This window comes from Saimiri boliviensis, chromosome 9 (genome assembly GCF_048565385.1).
Source record: "Saimiri boliviensis isolate mSaiBol1 chromosome 9, mSaiBol1.pri, whole genome shotgun sequence".
Classification (NCBI taxonomy): Eukaryota; Metazoa; Chordata; class Mammalia; order Primates; family Cebidae; genus Saimiri; species Saimiri boliviensis.
Window position 1 is genome coordinate 21,698,308 of NC_133457.1, and position 17,969 is coordinate 21,716,276.

Sequence of the window (17,969 nt, forward strand, 5' to 3'; positions counted from 1 at the left end):
AACTTCATCTCTCTAAGCCAAGATCTAATCCAGAAGAAATAGAGGCACTGATCATCTACATGGGATTCATTCAACTACTTGAGTGATGTTTATTTGCATTCATGTTTAAATATAGATGTTCTGGATATTCTGGGATCTCCCTCAATTTACAATCCAGAAATATCTGGAGCTTCGACCAGACATCATACGTATGACTCATTTCTAGGACAGTGGTTCTTCCCCCTTTTAAGGAATTCCCTAGATTTCTTAACCAGATAATAAAAGCCAGGGAATCTATTCCCTGAAAAATGCACATATCAACACTGGTCCTAGAATTTGAGGAAGTTCATGGGCCTCTTCTTGGCCCTACCCAAATCCAACTCTTGTTGGCTGGTTGTGAAGTTGAGGCAATAATCTTCTTTTTACTTTGGTGGTTGTTTAAACTGGGTGAAGTCCCAGTGAAAAGAACAACCAAAAAGAAAAGTCCAGAGGAAATAAATTGTAATCAAAATTCTGTCTGTGCTTGAGCCCAGAAAGTCAAGTTTGCAGTGAGCCATGATTGTGCCAATTCACTCCAGCTAGGAAGACAGAACAAAGAGAATAATAAATAAATAAATAAATAAAGGATCTGCTTAACAAGCCTGTTTCTAAAACTAACAAAAAACTGAGAAACACTTTCCAGTGGGCAACTTCTACTGTGAGTGCTGGTTTTGAGTGAAAGGGAACTTCCATACTGCTTTAAGATGTTAATTATTGTGTAACATAGAAAAATGGTGAAGGAAGCATTCAGGAAGAGGCTTATGAAAGGGCAGAAGGAGGCTAGTACATGCCTCCTTTGAGATCTAAGCCATTTCCAGAGAAGAGAAAAAGAACTAGGTACTGTCCCCTTTTTCCCCTCAAAACATCTCCATGGAATCAAAGCCGTTACCCGAGGATGAAATAACTGCCCTTCACCCTCTGAAATGGATCATTTCAGTTAGCTAGCTGTGCTCTTAATGCATCTACAGGATCAAATCCAAGGAAGCATATTGTTGGTGAAAATAATCTAGTAATTGTATTCCCTCTAGCTTTAGTCTAACTTTCAGTTTGCAACACTAACAATCAAAAGCATCTTTCTTATGCTTTAAGGAAATTTTAATTTGTGGGTTAATAAACGAAGTCAGAGCATACTGCTGTCATGTTGGAACTTGTTTCTGAATACTGGTGAGCATTCTTCCAGGAACATGGGGTTGAGGGAGTAATGCCTTCACTCTCGAAACTCTGCCACCCTGGAGCACTTTGATCCTGGATGCTGCCTGCTCTAGGCTGCTTCTCAGCACAAGACAGACAGCATTTGGGCCAGTCTCCACTCCGCCCATGCTCTGATTGCCGCCTTTCAGCTTGGCCCAGCACAAGGAAGTTCATCTGGCTCTAATTTCTGTGTGAGTTTTCTCTTTACTCTCTTCTTGAAAACAGGGAAAAGGAAACTTGGCAAAACATGGTCTGCTTGGTCAAAACTCTAGTGAGGCTGATAACGGCTGGAGCATGTGCTGGTGTTTTACAGAGCGCCTCTGTGTACGTTAGCTCGTGGGGTTGGTCTCATGCTATGCTGGCTTGCTAACCACAAATGTCAGCAGCTAACAGGGAAAGAATAAGTTGGCATTTGAGAGTGAGTCATTCTGAGGGCTCTGAGGAGCTGGGAGGGATACCAGAGGAAGCTGTGAAATTCTCTCTTAGGAGTCCCAAGGAAGAGGGAGGTGATGGCTTGTATGGATTATTTTAAATGCAATCTTGCGTAAGATCATGAAGTACTTAAATATTGAGCTCTTGCCTAGTTCTGTTCTTTAATTCTTGATAACAAATAGGAAACAAGTGAGGAAAAAACAAAACCAAACCTCCAGCTCACTATATGGTAAGATTCTTACTTTTTTACAAAGCCGTATTTACAGCAGTTGCTAATAGGATACTTTACCAACGTGGCTGCTTACCTCTGGGTTGTAGCGCTCTGTGCTGAAGACCACATCAACTTTATACCCCTCTTTTGGATTAATCTGAAATACAGAAAGTGAATCTTACTATAGTGGAAGCTCCCTTAAACATCATCATAGCCAGGAATCACACTCTTAGGATAACATGGCATGTAAATGGTAGCTGTAGCATTTAACCTGAATAAAATTGGTGATTGCTTGGAAGAAAGATTTCAAATTTTGTTCTGATCATACCATTCTGCTTGCTAGTTTGACACCTACTCACAAAGAGCGAGGTTGAGAAAGAGAAATGGTTGTTTTCTGACTGGACTGACTTTGTGAGAGCAGTGAAAGGAGAAATGAACAGGTGTGTTCAGGGAGCTGGAGGGAATTCCTTCATCCCCAGCTCCTCAGTTCCTGCTCCACGCCCTGTCCTGGGTGTTGGGGCTACATCAGTGAGCAGGAAAGATGAAGACTTGCCATCCTGCCACCCACAGCCCAATGGCGATGCTGGTGACAAATGCAGAACAAGTAATAATTATGTTTTCAGAGGCTGATGAGTGAAGAAAGAGTGGTGGTGTAGGAAGGTGCTTGGGAAGAGGTGATCCCAACGATGAGACTGGCAGGACAGGAACCAGCCATTCCAGAGCTCGGTGGGGGATGTAGGCAGAGAGAACCCACCAGCGCAGGCAGGAGGCAGAACTTGAGCCTATGACAGGATGAATCACCAACACTGGAAGTTTTCCAATGCTATGCTCTTTCTTCCCTGCAATTTTTACAGGCAAGTATACTTTTAAACTTCTGAAATGTTCATGTCTAGCCTTTTAAAACTGTTGAATTGATTCCAGTGCATATTTTGGAATATACATATCTATGGTCATTGTGGCAATTTAAGCTGTTTAGAAGAAGTTCATATTATTTGCCATCACTTTTTTAAGAAAGCAGAATGATAATTCAGTAAAAGAAATATTTCCTAGCGAGGAAAGGGAGCTTTCTGTTGTATGGAGTCGAAGTTATTTCATGTACCATTGATTAAGGTTAGACTCTGGAAACACTAGTTTCCTTGGAATCTTAGTGTAAGAATGCAGTAACTAAACAGTATTATTTTATTTTAAATAGACCGAATATCATCCATTTATATTATAGATTCTTTAAAAATGCTGGGAAACTGGAGAAGAGAAGGAAAGGATTCCATGGCAGTTATTTACGTGCAGAATATTTAAACTGGTACGTGCATAGATGTTGCTGGGAAAGAAGCGGAATTCCCAGGAGTACTCACTATGCACAGAGCAGTTTGCTGAGGGCTCACTGTCAAGCTTCAAATGAATTCTGTTGTAAGCTGAAGCACTAATTTTGGTTGACAGTGCACATACACAAGTCTGTCTTTTCACTCATTCACTGTTCACCACCTACTATGCCAGGACTTGAGGAGATATAAAGAAATGTGACATCCAGCCCAGCCTTTCCAGAAACCTACTTCTATCACGGAAACAGGTTTGCAGTGCAGCTGGTCAGTGTGGCTGAGCATAGCCTGCATGAGGGTGCTAAGTTTAGGAGGTGAGGCCTAAACTAACTGTGAGGAGCCAGTGTGGCAAAGGTGTGGGAGTTGGATGTAGGGGGACAGTGAGGGTGGAGAAAAGGTGTCTGGGGAGGTGGGTTCAAGGGCATGGAAAGCCTTACTTTTTGGAAGATGACTTGGAACTTGATCCCAAAGTCTGGAAGAGTAACATTAAACATATCCATAGTACACCTGGTGTTGTGAACAGTAGGATGAGGCATAAACAGGGCTTAGGACAGTGCCTGGGTCGCGGTAAAATTCAGTCTGTTCACTACTTTTATTATTATTAAAATCTATAAGCATGAGAGAGTGGAAGAACTGGGCTAAACGCAAGAGGCTGACCTAAGTTCAAGGATAGGGAAGTTACATAACATGGTCTCTCATCAGGGTTGCTCCTGAAACACCCAATGAGTAGTGAAAGGATAAAAATGAGACATGCCGGACAGTGGCTGGACAAGGCTCTCATGACCTCTATCGCAAAGATTCCTGAAGTTCAGCATTTTTAGTACCTGCCAATATGGGAGGAACACTGGGCTGTGGCTTGCTGCCTCTCATACTCCCAGCCACATGGGCACCCGCAAACAACTAACACTCAGAAGGCAACACTTCTGCTTGCCACCGGGTTCTAAGCCTTGAAAGGCTCGATGCACCAGCCCTGTCCCTGCTGTGTGCACCGCAGCACCGCAATACCGCAGTCTGCCCGTCCTGTTGAGTGGGAGCTTCCTGGGTACGGCCTCCCGCAGAAGAGTCAGCAATGCCCTCAGGTTTCTAGCTGGGGGGTGGGCAACGGTGGGCACGGAGGCCATTCATAAAATGAGGAGGAAGCCGAGTTGGGTGGGTTCAGTCTCTGGCACATGGGGAAATTTGAGATGTCTTGGAAAATGCTGAGGGTTATAGAAGTAGAATCAGCAGAGGTAGTGGTGAAAGCCATAGGATTTGATGCAATCCCCCAGGGAAGATGTGTAAATATCAGTCTTCACATCAGTGACACACTGGGGCATGGGTATATGCTATACAAAGAGATTCACTAAAGTCTTCCTTATTCTTTTCCTTTTCTTTTTTTTATATGAAGTATCGCTCTTGTTGCCCAGGCTAGAGTGCAATGGCACGATCTCGGCCCACCACAACCTCCGCCTCCCAGATTCAAGCAATTCTCCTGCCTCAGCCTCCGAGTAGCTGGGATTACAGGCGTACACCACCACAACCAACTAATTTTGTATTTTTAGTAGGGACGGAGTTTCTCCACGTTGATCAGGCTGGTCTTGAACTTCCAACCTCAGGTGATCCAGCCACCTCGGCATCCCAGAGTGTTGAGATTACAGGTGTGAGCCACTGTGTCTGGCCAAAGTCTTCCTTATTCTTGATATAATTGTGCATATTTTAAATACAGGACTTATGATTTGACCCAACAGTTTTCTGGAAACATGGAGGAAACATGGAGGCTTTAGCTGGTGTGGAGTCTGTCCTTTTAAAGAGTTATTTTCTTTGCTGTTTTGATTTATTTTGTTTTAATAATGAGGCACTCTTAAAAGTGTCCACATTTCATCCAAAATAAGAGTTTTATATTTTGGGTTGTACTTTATCATGTATCAAGACACAGTGGTTTTATCTCTCACAAAGGCCTCTCCCTTCTCCCTTCCTCTGAGTCACAAGGGCCCCGTGCTGCTTTGCTGGCTCTGGTGAAATGAGCTGCACAGCCATAGGCCTGTGGGCGGGGTCGCTGGCAGCCAGGGCCACCTTCCTCTGGATGGAGTGTCTCACACTGGCTCTCCAGTAGTTGTGTTGAACTTTGGCTGTCCTTGATTTAAAATGTTCCGTGGTAAAGGGGTCCTTGGTCAACAACATCGCTCCATGATTTCAGCTTCTACCTTATTCAAAGTCCTGTGCTGGGTGCAGGAAAGACAGAGCAAAACAGCAGCAGCCGCCCTCAGGGCAGCCTGGGGGAGAGGACTTTAAATAGAGCATTGTAGGATTGACTGTTTGATTATGGCTGACTGAAGAGCTATGAAATGATAGCTGGAGAGTTGATCTAGTCTAGGGATCAGGGAAATGACATTTGAGCTGAACTCTGAAGATGAAGAAGGAATTGATCTTGGTTTGGGGGAGGAGAGTTGACAAGGGCCTGAGGAGCAGCCATGGGGCCCCAGGGCAGAAAGACTGGAGCCGGAGCCAGTACAGGGAAGGGGCTAACTGGGTGGCAAGGGCCACACCTGCAGGCCACAGACAGGATTTTGTCCTGAGAGAAATGGAAAGCCAGGGACTAGAAGGAGGGGTTTTGAAAAGATCCTTCTAGCTGGAGTGTGGAAAATGATGCTGAAGTGAGGAGGTTCTCAGAGTGAATGTAGAGAGAGCAGGAGGCTGGCCAAAGGGGCAGGGGAGAGGGAGCAGGGCTTTGAGCCAAGGTGAGGACAGTGGAAATGGAGAGGAGCATATGGTGGACCCAGTATGCCAGGTTGCCCCAAGCCAGGCTACAGCAGGCTACCCTCCCACTGGCCACATGACAGCAGTCATAAACCACCAAACCCCGAGTCCTATCAGAAAGTAAAAAATAAACAGGTAATTGAACATCGGAAATCATCACTGGAATATAACATTTTATATTAAGACAACATTTTTAACATCGTGTCATTTAAAAGATGCTTGTGTGTACAGAATAACGCAGTTTGCCCAATAATTGGGCCAATTGCCTGGTACTGTTGTAAGCACTCTACATGTATTAAGTGTGCTAACAAAGCTTTGAAGGTCTACTCAAACTCAGTAGTAATTACAGAAATGCAAACTACATAAGCAGTAAGTTAGTACAGTACCACTAGTAGACTGGCAATCAGTTAGGAAGTGGCAGGGCCCATTGCTGGGCAGGGTTTGGGGCTTTATGACAGCAGTCTGGCATATGCAATCTGGCATATGTGGTCAAATCAAGCTTATGTATGAATGCCCTATGACATCGAAATACCACTCTGGGCATATATCCCAGAGAAACTGTGAAGCAGGTCTGTGAAGGAACTGATTCACGTAAGGATGTTCACTGAGGCACCGTGTGGGGAAGTGGGGCTTTGGAGGCACCCACCTTATAAAGACCTCTGGTCTTGCCCAGGGATGCTCCTTCTGTGACTTACACAACAGGTTGCTATAGCTACATGGTGCAAAGCTAATCCATTCAATTCAAAGCCATAAAAAAAAGTAAGTAGACATTTTTGAAAGAGCGAAATCTGACAGGGGCCAGTGGTGACCAACAATTCTAGCTTTCCTGAGGAAAGGAGGATTCCTGTAATGCAAATCACGGTGATTTCATTTCTTTCCCCCACACACTGCCAGAACTGCCCATCTGTGAAACAGATCAGGAAACTTTACATCCCTTTCTTTAAACACAGCCAAACACAAAGCACATTGCTCCAGTAATTTTCAGAAAAGGGCTATTTAATAAGAAAATGTCAGCAAGCAAAGCAAATGACCATATGACTGTATAACCTGAAGAAATGAATTAGTAGCTCTTTGCTGCATATTTTTTAAAAAATTATGTGTAAATGAGGAATTGTATACTACAGCCTGGAACTAAATTCTTTATAATCATGGGCCACTAATAACATAGTTTATGCTCTAATCTTAATTTGTGTTTGTTTATTTTACAGGTGATTTTTGGCCCCACAGGGGGCCAATACCATCCCACTTCCCATATACCTTCCACCTCCCCTTCCTCATACACCATACCATCATTCACTCTTTAGGGACTGATTTTTGGTTTGATTTGCAATCAGTTTGGAGAGAAACAGGCCACTTTCAAAGCCCTGTTTGAGAGTGTGTACAATGGAATGCATTCAAAGACCTGAACTCATCACACTATATCTTAGTTATTTATTTTTTGGTAAATGTTCCTCAAATCCTTAACAAATCAATATTAAGCATTCATTCAGTGCTTACATATAAAGCATCCTGCCACCATCGGAGGGAATCATGATAAAAGCGATTATGTATTATACTCTTACTATGTGCCTCACCTGATCCAACATGGTACTCATGTGCTAACTTACTATATCACTAAAGCCCTTTAATAGATATAATTGTTATCCCCATTTTAAGGATGAAGAAATGGAGGCACTTGACCAAAGTTCAGGAATTGGCCAAAGTCACAGCACAGGAAGCAGGGAAACTGGCCTGCAGAGCCCCTTCTCTTCCCGAATACTGACAGAACTGCACAGAAAAATAGAGCCCAGCAATCTCTCTAAGGAAGAATAAAAGCTGGCTGCTGGTGTGTGTGTGTGTGTGTGTGTGTGTGTGTGTGTGTGAGAGAGAGAGAGAGAGAGAGAGAGAGAGAGAGAGAGCGCATGCTGGGAAGCTCTTGCACTGTGCTTACAACTAAGCTCCCTGTGGACAAGAACCACTCCAAACCTTCCTCTGGAAGGGAGACAGCCAGGTATGGTGTATGTATTAAAGTGCTAGGGCTGCTATAACAAAGTGCCACAAACTAGGTGGCTTAAAACAACAGATATTTATTCTCACAGTTCTGGAGGCCAGAAGGCCAATATCAAGGTGTCAGCAGGACTGTGCTTCCTCTGAGACTCTGGGTGGCTGTCAGTCTTGGCATTCTTTGGCTTGCAACTGGATCACTCCAATCTCTGCCTCTGTTTTTGTTTGTGTTTGAGATGGATCTTGCTGTATTCACCCAGGTGGAGTGCAGTGGTGTGATCATAGCTCACTGCGACCTCAAACTCGTGGGCTCAAGGGATCCTCCAGGCCACCTTTATCTTTAAATGGTGGCCTTCCTCTTAAGTCTGTTTGTATATTCACATGGCTTTAATATTACATGAGGACAGCAGCCGTTGGATTTAGGGCCCATTCTAATCCAGTATGACCTCATCTTAACTTGATTACATCTGCAAAGACTCTATTTACAGTTAAATCACTGAGGGTTAGATGCAGGTCTGTGAAGCGGTCTGTGAAGGAACTGCTCATATAAGGATGTTCACTGAGGCGCCATGATACAACATTTCTTTTTAGGAAACACACCTCAACACATAACAGATGGAAGTAAAGGTGATCTGAGAGTTTAGAGGAGCCCCTGGATGCAGACCCTTTCAGACACGGTATAAATGAAAGCATGACCCAGTGCAGGTGGGGACGTCTCCACAAAGGACTAGGATTAGACAAGCCAAGAGAGACGAAGAGGGTGCTCTGGAAAGGTAGAGTGTGTGCCAGGGCATGGAAGTGAGCAGCTCAGCCTGGGGCAGCTAGCAAATTAAGTCAGGGTAGACTTGGGGTTGAGGTTACAGTTGTGGGTGGGGACCAGATTAGAGACGGTCTCTTATAGGGACCTCATTCTAAAGCAGTGTCTCAAACCTGAGTGTGCCACACAATCCCTTAGAGGGATTCTGGGCCCACACCCAGATTTTTGATTCAGGAATTCTAGGGTGGGGCCTGAGAACGTGCATTTTAACAGGTTCCACATGATGCTGATCTGTCGGTCCAGGGACCACACTTCGAGAACTCTCTAGCTGCTAAGTGGAACCACTCAAGTTCCAAGGTGTGCAGGTAGGAAGTGACATGTAGCTCAGATGACAGTCACTAGGATACAGCTGACTGCTAAATAGGAGATTGATGCTGTGACCATTAATTCTCTCCAGAAACCTGAGAGTATCATCAGGACCAAATGAAATGGAGGAGTGTTCTTTCAAAGTGTGGTGACTTCAGGAGCCTGGCGTTTCTGGTCAATCAGGTTATGATACCTTAGAAAGTACAGGTGGCAGGTCTACCCTCTGCTTCAGCAGGAGCAAATAACCTCCATGGTGACACAGTATGTGCTTTTCTTCAAGAAGGAACACTTGGGCTAGGTGTGGTGGCTACACCTATAATCCCAGCACTTTGGGAGGCCGAGGTGGGCAGATGACCTGAGGTTGAGAGTTTGAGACCAGCCTGACCAACATGGAGAAACCTGTCTCTATCATTGATGGGCATTTGGATTGGTTCCAAGTCTTTGCTATTGTAAACAGTGCTGCAATGAACATTCGTGTGCGTGTGTCCTTACAATAGAACAATTTATAATTCTTTGGATCTATACCCAGTAATGGGATTGCTGGGTCAAATGGAATTTCTGTTTCTAGGGCTCACAGGTAATTCTAATCTTCCTCCACGCATCTTGGGGCTCACTGGTCTAACAGACTCAGCTTCTAAATGTTGCCTCCAGCATTCACATTTGGTAAGAAACACAAATGTCAGCCTATTCCAGTAAAACCGAACTTCTTCATTTTATAAGGTTACTTTTATGAGTCAGGCTTAGTTGGAGATAAGTAAACAACTCATTTGTGAATAAAAATTGCTGTGCTATCCTTAAGTTCCAGACAGAGAGAGCATCAGTGTATTATATTATACCCTGGAATCATTTTATTGCATTTTCCTTCTCTCGGGCAAGGCCTGATAAAACAAATACAGTTTATGGAACAGAAGTCAGTTACCTTCTGATCAGGCCAAGGCAGTGGGGCCCAAGGGAGCCCCGCTTTGCATGTGGATGCTTTGCTTTATCAGGGTAGGTAGCGGTGGAGAGGAGAGCAAGAATACTGTGTATCTTCTCTTTCAGCCAACCCTGGGTCCCACATTCTTGATCTGGGTAGGAAGTGAGTGGAAGCGGCCCGCTCCAGGTCCTCTCTGGCCTCGGGCGGAGATAATCAGAAAAGGCTGGTTGACAGAGGGACATGAGGCTTCACGTCTGCTTTTCCTGCTGGGAGCATTGGGAATGGGCTGCGTCCTGGCTTGTCTCCCTGTTCCAGGTGCCTCGGTGTTTCCAGCGACCTTAATTTAATTTAACAAATGTCTAATATTTGTCTCTAGCAGGCCCTGTGCTATTACAGTGAAGGAGATAAAGACATCTTAAATACCTCGCACCCTGTAGAAGCCAACCATCTCATTTAAGATAGGCAACCACATGGGCAGAATGGAAAGAAAAGTGGCTGTTCAAGAGCTTGGACAAAGCAGCCTATGGTCGAGTACTGAGATATAGTGGAGAGGGCAGGTGGGTTTCCATGTGAGATTAGCAAGGCTGCAGACATCAGCAAGCAGGAAGTGGGAGCAAGAGCTGCTTTTTCTGCGCACTGGCATATGTCAGGCAGAGTAGTAAATACTTGCAGGAGCTCACAGCCAGCGTGAACAATGGGTGTAGTAGGCTGAATAATGTCCCCCCCACCGCCCTGCCCAAAGCTGTCCACTTCCTAATCCCTTGCATCTGTGAATATGTTATTTTACATGGCAAAAAGGATTTTGCCAATGTGACTAAGGATCTTGAGATGGGGGTTTATCCTGGATTATTCCTGTGGGCACAACATAATCACAAGGGTCCTATGAGGAGCAGACAGTGGTGTCATAATCGAAGGTGCTGTGCTGCTTGCTTTGATGGAGGATGGAGTCATGAGCCAAGGAGCCCAGGTGGTCTCTAGAAGCTAGAAATGGATTCTCCCCTAGAGCCTCCAGGAGGAATAAAGCCCTGTGACACCTTAATTTTAGTTCAGGGAGACCTATTTCAGGCTTCTACCCCCTAGAACCATAAGTGAGTAAGTTTGTGTTGTTTTAACTCACTAAGTCTGGAGTCATTTGTTACAGCAGCAATAGGACACAACACTGATAAAGAATTACTATGAGCCTTAATGTCACGTTCTGTGTGGGATGTGCACTTGGGATGATCATGGATCACATACATCCCATACGCTGCCATGGTGCAAGACTCCTTTTACTTTCTTTTCTTTCTTTTTTTTTTTTTTTTTTTCACACAGGGTCTTACTCTGTTGCCCAGCCTGGAAGGCAATGGTGCAGTCAGGGCTCACTGCAGCCTCAGCTTTCCTGGGGTCAGGTGATCCTCCCATCTCAGCCTCCCAAGTAGCTGGGACTACAAGTATGTGTCACCACACATGGCTAATTTATTTTTTGTAGAGATGGGGTCTCATCACATTGCCTAGGCTGGTCTTGAACTCCTGGGCTCAAGCAGTCCTCCAACCTGAGCCTCCCAAATTGCTGGGATTCCAGGCATGAGCCAACATGCCTGGCCAATATTTCCTTTCGTAATTTGACTTTTCTGGCTAGAGATAACCTAAACAACTATAGCAAGCCAGCCAAAGTGGACTCGTTATGGCTACTGTCCCCAACCACTGTGGGACTATTTCTGTGAAACATTCTTCAACTGAGGTACCATTCAGAAAGGCAAGTGAATGCCAAGGTCGCGTTAGTGTCATGCATCTCTGAGGTGAGATACTGCTTTACAGCAAGTGTGATTAAGGGTCAGGTTGGATTTGGGAGTGTATGTGCATGCATGTGTAACATTCCATGCCTCATGCAGTCGTTGTGGGCTGATTATTGACATGCAGTCTCCAGCAGAACAACCTGGTCCTTAAAGGATGAGTCTGCAGCCAAGCCAGACTTCTGCTAGTCAGCAGTCATGACCCGCCACCGGTGGTCTTGATGTGGGACGTTACTAATGCTCTGTGATTATATGCATCCCTGGCTGTGACTCCGCATGTGGAAAGCCAAGTGGAAAATGTCATGGACTGGCAAAAAAAAAAAAAAAAAATTATGGTTTAAAAACAATTTACTACAAAATGGTAGAAAACCCAAAAAATTCCTATTGGCTTGCTCATCTGGGCACAGTTAGCTTAGGAGACTGGGGCTAAGTGCCAAGGAGGTCAAAGTTGAAGCTTGACTCCCAAGACCTAGTGGCCTTTCCCACCCCATGCTAGACCCAGATTCTGTGAGGAAAGCCTGCAGACCAGGTGGGTGATGGGGTGGAGACTGTAGGTACACCTGTGCTATTTCAGCATAAGCATTGCCTGGAAGGAGAGATTCCTGCCTGTCTGTTCTGTGCTTTCAGGATTGTTAGGTTTCATCCTTAGGACAATGTGAGGGCACTGAAGAGATCCTAGTTTCTCTTGCAAATATCCCCCTCCCTGCCATTCTTTCCTAATGCCTATAAAAAGTACTTGGGAGCTTTCCTTACATGAAAATGAAGACTATTTCACTTGAGTATTCTGTTACTTATCTTCTCCCTCTATGTTCATTGCAGCCTTTTGAATTCTCCAGTTTTTGTTTCTATGGACTATTTAATATTTTGCTTTCCTCGTCTCCTGAATGATCACCTCTGAATTATTGACATTCATGGAGAGGAGACCTCAAGAGCGGTAATTAGATAAATTATATTGTATTAACGTGCTTTATAGGTTGAAAGTCACAAAGGAATGAAGTTTTTCATAGTGGAGTAAGTGCTCTCCTAACTGCCCTGTGGCCTAGTGGGCAGGCTCCATGTTTGCTGTCACACCCATGGTGGCCTGAATCCCAGGGTATGGGCTCCTGCCTAGTGGCCTGTATGGGGCTGACCTGATGCTTACCCAAAGCCAGCTGCTTTGCTCTCAAATTGGCTTATATCAGATATACTTAGTACCTAATTACATAAATAAATGTTATGTAAAGTGGTGAAGGGCGGGTATAAACAAAGATGTCATGTTCATGAAATCCAAGATAAATGCTTTAGAAATTTAGCTGTTGAATTGGTGTCAGTAAGCCAAGATTAGTCAAGAAAAAGTAAAAGCAGAGGATTATTCAGCATATTCTTTGGGAGCTCATTCCACTATAAGTAAAACAAAATGGAAACCACAAATGATTCCCTATGAGTGTGTTTTCTTGCTAGAAAAACTGTGATATGGTTTGGATGTTTGTCCTCTCCAAATCTCATGTTGAAATGTGATTCCCAGTTTGGAGATGAGGGGAGCCCAGTGGGAGGTGACTGGATTGTGGAGGTGGGTCCCTCATGAATGGTTTAGCACCATCCCCTTGGTGATAGGTGAATTTTTGCTCTAATATCTGGTTGTTTAAGTGTGTGGCCATGCCCTGCTTGATCTTTTGCTCCCATTCTTGCCATGTGACATGCTGGCTCCCTACGCCATGATTGTAAGGTCCTTGAGGTCTCACCAGAAGCAGATGCCAGCACCACACTTCTTGTGGAGCCTGCAAAACCATAAGCCAATCAAAGCTCTTTTCTTTATAAATTACCCAGCCTCAGATACTCCTTTATAACAATGCAAGAAATGACTAACACAGACTTCAGGGAGCTCCAATTAAATGTCCTTGGCCCCATACCAAAGGTGGATGATAAATGTACATTTACAGATTTTATTTTAAATTGAAGCAATTAAGGTATGGGCCTAACTCCCCTCTCCCAAGACACTTGGTATGTTTCTAACCACTGGTCTTGGCCTGGTCAGAGGGCGTGTTTTTGTTTTGTTTTGTTTTTGTTTTTGTTTGTTTGTTTAAGTGGCCAAACAGCTGATTCCTTGGTCTGTCACTCGGGCTGGACTGCAGTGGTGCGATCTCAGCTCACTGCAACCTCTGCCTCCCCTGTTCAAGCAGTTCTCTGCCTCAGCCTCCCGAGTAGCTGGGATTACAGGCACCCACCACCACCATGCCCAGCTAATTTTTGTATTTTAGTAGAGATGGGATTTCACCATCTTGGCCAGGCCAGTTTTGAACTCCTGACTTTGTGATCCACCAGCCTTAGGCTCTCGAAAGTGCTGGGATTACAGGCTTGAGCCACCGTGTCCGGCCTGGAATGGGTTGACTTTCTTCTGGAGTGTGTACACTTGAGGATTTCAGCCAGTGTCTTAAAATGTTAGTAAAACTCTGGCCTCTCACCAAATGCACAACGCAGAAGCAGTGGCTCCAGAAGTTGCTGAGTGGCAAGTAGAGACTTGTCTCCAAGTAAGAGACAGCCTTGAATAGTCAGGAGCAGGGAAAACATTGTGGGGCTGATCCAGGAAACCCTGGATAGCACAAGAATGCTGAGCACCATCCAAAATCTTCCACCACTCCAGCTGTGGGTCCTGAGCCTAAGCCATGTAATATTAGAAAAGTCAAAGCCTCACTGGTTATGGAAAGGTAGTGTAAGGCCAGAAAAGAGAGGCATCAGGTGGGGGCAGTGAGGGAACACAAATCGTAATCTGTGATCTCACCTACAATTAGGAACAAAATACAAAACAAAACAATACTTCCTCTACTCCACCTCCACTGGACTCCAGCTAGCACTTAGTTCTTCCTTGCATTTACTACCGCAACTACTGCTGCATTTTACCGCCAGAGGGCAACAGTGTTTTTAAAATGAAAGATAACTTGAGGTGCCAAGATCTCACAGAAAGAATTTCAGAGGGAGAAGAGGTCTTAAACATCATTTAGTCCAAAGGCTTTGAAAATGTTTTTAAAGCTGCAACCCACAGCAAGAACTGCATTTCTCATTGTGACCTAGGTCATGCATATATATCTGAAACACATTTGGAGACACCACTTACCCTTGCTTTTGCAATGCACTCTAATCTTTTCTAGCCTATACTATTTCGTAGTCAACAGGATCCCACACTAAATTGACTTTATAACCCTGGTGAGCCCTTAGTTTGAAAAACTCTGACTTCATCTCAGCCTCTCATCTTACAAAGGAGTGCATTGACCCCTAGAATGGGGAGCGATCCCCACTAGCTATACTTCTCTCTCCTACCTGGCTACCTGCTCGCTCTCAGGGTCAGTTCTGGATGGATGAAAGACGTTGTGCAGCAGCTGAGCACTCAGTCCAACAATGCACTGATTGGGTAGAATGCAAACCTGAGTTTGGAGACCAATCATGTTCTACTTCTTTTTGAGACAGACTCTTGCTCTGTCACCAGGCTGGAGTGTAGTGGAATGATCTCTACTCACTGCAACCCTCGCCTTCAGGTTCAAGTGATTCTCATGCCTCAGCTTCCCATTGTAGCTGGGATTACAGACATGCACCACCACGCCTGGCTAACTTTAGTATTTTTAATAGAGATGGGATTTCACCATATTGGCAAGGCTGGTCTCCAACTCCTGACCTCCTGTGATCTGCCTGCCTCAACTTCCCAAAGTGCTGAGATTACAGGCATGAGCCACCACACCTAGCCCATGTTTTACTTCTCCCCAGTGCTATGACTGCTTTTGTAATGGAGGCAGGAATTTCTTCTGACCACACTGAAAGCTCTGTGTAGATGTGTCTGCGCTCTTTACTCAGGCAGCCAAGTGCTTCAAAACAGAGAATCTCAAAGAGGCCTTCCCTAATGACCCTATTTTAAATGTGAATCAGGCCACACTATCTAGCCCAGTACCTGGCACAGAGTAAGCATTCAATACAGAGCTAATGGATGAACAGACTGCCCCTGAACTCACATTTTTATACTTTTCAACTGGCACTCATATCATCTTACATGACTCCTAAGACCACCTGACATTGTTGGCAGAACATGAATTATTTCCATTCCAAACAGGGAAATAGCCAGAGAAGACTTAAATAACCTTCCCCAAAGCCAATGGACTAAATGATGTTTAAGACCTCTTTAAGATCTATACAACATATATAAAATACTCAGCCCCTGCGTCCTCATTGGAGCAATGCAGGGGCTGGGAATTTTTACTTTATGCACTCAGGTTTTGAGAGCTAGTTTGATTATTTTTGAAGGGTATCAAGTATCTTATTTTATTTTCAAGGGTGTGACTAAATGCATGAGAATGCAAGCTATTTTATTATTCCTTTTAAAAATGGGTTTGGAAGGGGGAAAAAAAAATCCCTGGGATTGAAAACTGGTGTACCTTAGGAATCTGAGTGAACTTGGTTTTCTGTAGGGAATCCTGCCCCTGGTAACCAGGGAGCAAATCCAAAGTCCTCAAGGTCCATTACTTCACTGCTGTGTTGTACTAGGAAAACTGAACTTTTTGTACCTCAGATAGCAAGGATTGTTAAGACAGGTGACAAGAATAAGTTGCTCCTTCCTTCCCTCCCTCCCTCCCTCCCTCCTTCCTTCCCTTCCTCCCTCTCTCCTTCCTTCCTTCCTTCCCTCCCTCCCTCCCTCCTTCCCTCCTTCCTTCCTTTCTACTCTCCCTCCCTCCCTCCCTCCCTTTCTTTTCACAGGGCCTTACTCTGTTGCCTAGGCTGGAGTGCAGTGGTGCATTCTCTGTTCACTGCAACCTCCTGGTCCTGGGGTCCTGGGCTCAAGCAATACTCCCATCTCAGTCTCCTGAATAGCTGGGACCACAGCCCTGCACACCACCACACCCAGCTATTTTTTTTTTTTCCTGTATTTTTGGCAGAGATGGTGTTTTGCCATGTTACCCAGACTGGTCTCCAACTCCTGGGCTCAAGCAATTCACCCACCTTAGCTTCCCAAAGTGCTGTGATTAGAGGTGTGAGTCACCATGCCTAGCCAAGTTGCTTTTTTCTTTATTTTATCTATTTTTTAAAGACGGAGTTTTGCTCTTGTTGTCCAGGCTGGAGTGTAATGGCAATATCTCAACTCACAGCAACCTCCACCTCTCGGGTTCAAGCTATTCTCCTGCCTCAGCCTCCGGAGTTGCTGGGACTATAGGCAAGTGCCACCACATCCAGCTAATTTTACACTTTTAGTAGAGACAAGATTTCTCCATGTTGGTCAGGCTAGTCTCAAACTCCCGACCTCAGGCGATCCACCCATCTTGGCCTCCCAAAGTGCTGGGATTACAGGCCTGAGCCTGCAATTAACAAGAGACTCTCATTTGCGGTATGGTATCGCTACTGGCTTAGATTTTGGAAATGCCGCCCAAGACTTTGGCTGCAGTCACTAGTAGGGCGCGCGCACAATAACCACCCGCTTAGCAACCAACTCTGGGTATCTCCAGATAAAATTAAATATTGCCCTTTGAGCGTGTTCCTCAATTTCCCAAAGCATCTCGCTCCCAGCTATGGGAGCTGTCAAGAGCGCTGCCCTGTGAAAAATTTATGGCCTCATAAATGCTGGAAGAAATGAGCCAGCTTTCTGCAGTGCACCGATGCGCCCCTTCCACGCCCTGGGACACTTAGGGGGCGCCAGGCCCAGCTGGGATGTCCCCTGGCGTCGTGTCCACCGCACCTTCCCTCGCGCATCCGCCGCTGGGCCGGAGGGCGCGCGCACCCAGGTGTCACCGCCCAGCGCCGCGCGCGGACAGCCCAGGCGCGCGCCCCAGCACGCCGCTCCGCACTCACCCACGCTCGGCCCTTCTGCACCTGGGCCAGCACTCGCAGCGCGCTGGGCGAGCCCGCCCGGAAGTTGAAGAAGTGCAGCGCCGCGCGCGCAGCCTGCTGCAGGAGCCTGCGCTGGAGCCCCGCATCCTGGGGCTGCCCCGGGTGCTCCGCACTCTCGGACTCCGCGGCCGCCACCACCGGGGCAAGCAACAGCAGCAGCGCGATCAGCGGGGCGACGGGGCGCGGGCCCCACGGCCCGGACCCTGGAATGGGCGGCGGTGGCCGGCGGGGCTGCATCGACGCGGGAATGTTGGCTCGGCACCCGACAGACCCAGGCTCAGAGCGGGCGGTGCCGGCGCTCGCGGAAATAAGGCCGCTGTGGGCCCCTCCCCTCCGCCCCCGGGGCGAACGTCTGGAGCGAGCCGGGATCTCCGTGGGGCCGCGCCCTTTCCACGATTCCCTCAGCCCTTGGGCTTTCTCTGCCCTCCCC

At 46.0% G+C, this 17,969-nt stretch overlaps 1 protein-coding gene across 1 annotated transcript in view; it reads right to left on the reverse strand.

Moving 5' to 3' along the window:
* Nucleotides 1-17,917, reverse strand: part of RARRES1 (retinoic acid receptor responder 1) — a 32,817-nt gene extending 14,900 nt beyond the window's left edge. Inside the window, exons 1-2 of the mRNA XM_074405559.1 lie at nt 17,501-17,917; nt 1,947-2,009 (exon numbers count right to left, since the gene is read on the reverse strand). Of these exons, the coding sequence (XP_074261660.1) occupies nt 1,947-2,009; nt 17,501-17,776 (339 nt within the window). The 5' untranslated portion in view covers nt 17,777-17,917. The remainder of the gene's footprint in view (nt 1-1,946; nt 2,010-17,500) is intronic.
* Nucleotides 17,918-17,969: the final 52 nt, after the last annotated feature.